This window comes from Otolemur garnettii, unplaced genomic scaffold, assembly GCF_000181295.1.
Source record: "Otolemur garnettii isolate 467f Iridium unplaced genomic scaffold, OtoGar3 scaffold00016, whole genome shotgun sequence".
NCBI classification, from domain to species: Eukaryota; Metazoa; Chordata; class Mammalia; order Primates; family Galagidae; genus Otolemur; species Otolemur garnettii.
This window is the reverse complement of record NW_003852411.1, coordinates 15,129,352-15,133,258: the sequence shown is the minus strand read 5'-3', so window position 1 is coordinate 15,133,258 and position 3,907 is coordinate 15,129,352. Positions and strand designations below refer to the sequence as shown.

Genomic DNA, 3,907 nt, shown 5'->3' with positions numbered 1-3,907 from the left:
GGAGAACAAAGACATGTATGTTCCAGCAAGCAGTCCCTCATTGGGCAGATAAGCCCCAACATGAAAATTGGCTAAGAAGCGATTATTAATCAGTCCTAGAGACATGTAGGATTCTTTTTAGTGCTTGAGACCTGAATATTTTACTTTGATAGTTAAGGAGACAATAGCAATAACCTTGCCATAAATTCTATTTATTGATGTACTGCCTTAACGTTATAGAAATGTTACTTGTTCTCAAAAGGCTGATTATAATAATGCAAAAGAATGGGCATCTGATGAGCCAAGATATGTCAGAAATCCTATAGTACAGGTGATGATGCAGAATCTTTTTCTCTTATAGACAACTGGTTTTTGACTGAAGTGATATGTCAAGCTTTTAAGTGCTTGATCTGTTTTTTATTTCTTCTCACATTTGATATCATCACAGATTGGGTGTGGCTTGCAGCAGTGGTAACTTAATGCGGAGAATATAAAATATTTAGAATCTGAAATGCCAAGTTAGAATTTCAAATGTGATTTTAGGAAGAAGGCAAAACTCTATTAACATTTATGCCAAGTGATAATTTTGCAGCTCAGACAGCATCTAGCTACACTGCTCAGAGTTTCTTTTGTAGAAAAGTATATCACTAATTTCTAAAACCAAGGTGACTCTGTTTTCCCCTCCTTGTCTCCTCTGCTGTAAGTATGAACAAGAAATTACTAAACTGAAGGAGCGCCTGAGAGTGTCCAGCCGGCGGCTGGAGGAATATGAACGCCGGTTGCTGGTGCAGGAGCAGCAGATGCAGAAGCTGCTGCTGGAATACAAGGCCAGGCTGGAGGACAGCGAGGAGAGGCTGCGCAGGCAACAGGAGGAGAAAGACAGCCAGATGAAAAGTATAATCAGCAGGTGAGAGGGCCACAAGGGCAGACATGGGCCTGTTGGGGGCACAAGGAAGTACAGAGATGGTCTGAAGAGTCTAGAAGGAAAAACAGCAAAGCTGTTTTCAGCCTTGTATGTACTCTGTGGCACTCAGTACAAAGGTGATGACTGTAATATCTCTTAAAATATCCTAAATATTAGCTCAGCACCTGTAGCTCAAGCAGCTAGGGCACTAGCCGCACACACCAGAGTTGGTGGGTTCCAGTCCAGCCCAGGCCTGCCAAATAACAATGACAATTACAACCAAAAAATAGCCAGGCGTTGTGGCGGGCACCTGCACTCCCAGCTACTTGGGAGGCTGAGGCAAGAGAATCACTTAAGCCCAAGAGTTTGAGATTGCTGTGAGCTGTGACGCTATGGCACTCTATTCAGGGCAACAGCTTGAGACTCTGTCTCAAAAAAATCCTAAATATTGTAAGAAACACCCAGGGCACTTCCTATGAAAATAATGGTAGTCATTAACCAGTTTGATGGAAGTATTTCGGATTGTGTGTGACAACCCCACACTGTACCCTAGAAGTGCATTAATGTACATAGTTACCATTCAATAAAAAAAAAAAGAAAAGAAAAGAATGGTAGTCTGTTTTTCTTTAACCATAAAAATTAGAAAAAACAATCAGAAAAAATAAAACCTCAATGATTCATTTGAGAATCTTGGAGGAGGGCAATTTCAAAATGTGAACATCCAATACCCAAGACTAACTGACTCTTTCAGAACAAGTCTGAAAACATGAAAGGCGTTTTACTGGATAACTGTTAGGCCAGAGTACCAAGAAAGAGTACCCTAGTTGCTGAGGGGGATTAAAAGAGTAGTTGATTTTAACAAACACGTACACACTCTACTCACTATGGGCCAGGCACTTTTCTAAGCACTTTACAAATAACCATTTGTTTGCTCTTTATCATGACCTCTACATAGGCATTATCATTATTATTATTATTTTACAAATAAATAAACAGGCAACAAATTCATTAAATCACTTGCCAAGGTCAGTGGTTCACTGAGATTTGAACCCAGGAATTTAGATTCCAGATGACATGTTCATAACTGCAGTGCCTCAGTATTATCTAACCCTGTGGACAGGTAAAATAAATGAAGAACAGAAAGGTTCATTGCTTTAGTAGTATGGAGATAATTGGCAATCTTACTGAGAGGTGTTTGAGTTGCAGAGTTAAATGTGAGTGGTTTAAGATATGAATGGTGGATAAGAAAGAAACTAGACCTATTAAGTGTATAGTACTCTTTGAGGCAACTTAGCTATGCAAAGGAAGAAAGGACAGTGTGTTCTGGGGTGACTTGAGATTAAGAGAGGGTTGTTTGGTTTTTATTTGGTTGGTTTGATATTTTAAGATTAAAATAAGGTGTGCTGAAGAGGAGGGATCTCATAGCAGAGAAGAGGGAAATGATTAATACTATTCCAAAGGAGAAGAAAATGCCCAGGATTCAGGCACAGGTAGAAAAATCAGCTCTGTACGACATGCAAGGTGGGAGAGAAGACAGAAAAGGTGATTGTGTGTCTGTTACTAGGAAGGAGTGGAGATAATTGAACTATGAAAAGTTTTGAGTTTCTTGTTTTCTACATTAGCTAGCCTTCCCTTTGAAGATGTTGATATCTCCTTCCTGCCACATTCTAGGCTAATGGCTGTGGAAGAAGAGTTGAAGAAGGATCATGCTGAGATGCAAGCAGTTATTGATGCAAAGCAGAAAATAATTGATGCACAGGTAAGCAGGCTCTGAATCTACTAGAAGGCAACTGTTTGTCATAACTATTATTTACTGCTGTCCTTCCAAACTCCAGGTCAGATATGGGAAAATGAGTCATTGAAAAGTTCTTAGCATTACCTTTGAAGATTAAATGAGTTTCTATGTGTCCTCCATTACTCTCCTTTCTTTCACTGGTGACTATTAGCATGCTTAGTGCAGTTGCTTAATAAGTCTCCACCTAGTGCATGATGGGGTTTGCTCCTTTCCTTATGGAAAGGAGGCCATTCTCTGAAGGGTAATTGTGAAAAGTGCACTGCATGTGTCTGGCTTGTGACCTCCACTGACCATTGTTTGGCTGGGCTGTCCATGAACTTGTCAGTCATGTCCACTATCATCAACCACTAGCCCCAGACAGTAATGGAATTGCAGGGGAAAGACAAGATTTTATGAGACGGTATCTTTCCTTATTACTCTGGGTTCAGGGTTTGGCATTGTTGCTTGGAATGTGCTTGGCTGCTCTTTGTTGGTGCTGTGCTTTAGAGAGCCTCTTTTGATAAAACTTTTTTAAAAAGAAGAGGTTGATGAAATCCGAACCTAGGCCTTTGCTCACTATACCTTACACCTGTGACACCAATGAGATGTTGGCTGCCAAGAGCACCTCACAGGGACACATCAATGATCAGAACAAGATCCAGGGTCAGGAAATGTGTCTAACTTCTTTTCATTTTATCAATGCAAACTATGGCTGTATTTCTTAAAATGAAACAAATAAGAAAAAGCAAATACAGTTTTGATAGTGGCCAGCCTAACCACCAAATGTATCACCTCCCTAGTGACAATGCAGCTGGATTTGCATTTTTCAACTTTAAATAACCTATCGTATCCTTATGCTGTGAAAGAAACATATAAGAACCATTTTTCAACTTTAAATAACCTATCATATCCTTATGCTGTGAAAGAAAAATAAGGACTTTATGCATAGATGTTCTACTCCCATCCTACATACCAGTCAGTGTATGTTCAAGCCTCCAGTATTCTTAAACATCCACCTAACAGTCTACTTTCCTTATAGAGTCAGTGTGGGGGGTGGAGTTTATTTTCCAAAGGAATTAAATATGAGGCTGAAAGCATTGTCATGGAAAGAATCCGTTATGAGCCTCTACTTCAGGCATCCTCAAACTACGGCCAGCAGGCCACATGCAGCCCGCCTAGGACATTTATCCAGCCCGCTGGGTGTTTTTGCCGCCGCTGCCTGTCCTGCATAGCAGCTGACTCATCCTGAG

General features: G+C 40.4%; 1 protein-coding gene across 1 annotated transcript in view; it reads left to right on the top strand.

The window, feature by feature from the left end:
* RASAL2 (RAS protein activator like 2) overlaps nt 1–3,907 on the top strand; it is a 205,499-nt gene that overhangs the window by 195,923 nt on the left and 5,669 nt on the right. The window contains exons 15-16 of the mRNA XM_023510786.1: nt 684–886; nt 2,555–2,642. Of these exons, the coding sequence (XP_023366554.1) occupies nt 684–886; nt 2,555–2,642 (291 nt within the window). The remainder of the gene's footprint in view (nt 1–683; nt 887–2,554; nt 2,643–3,907) is intronic.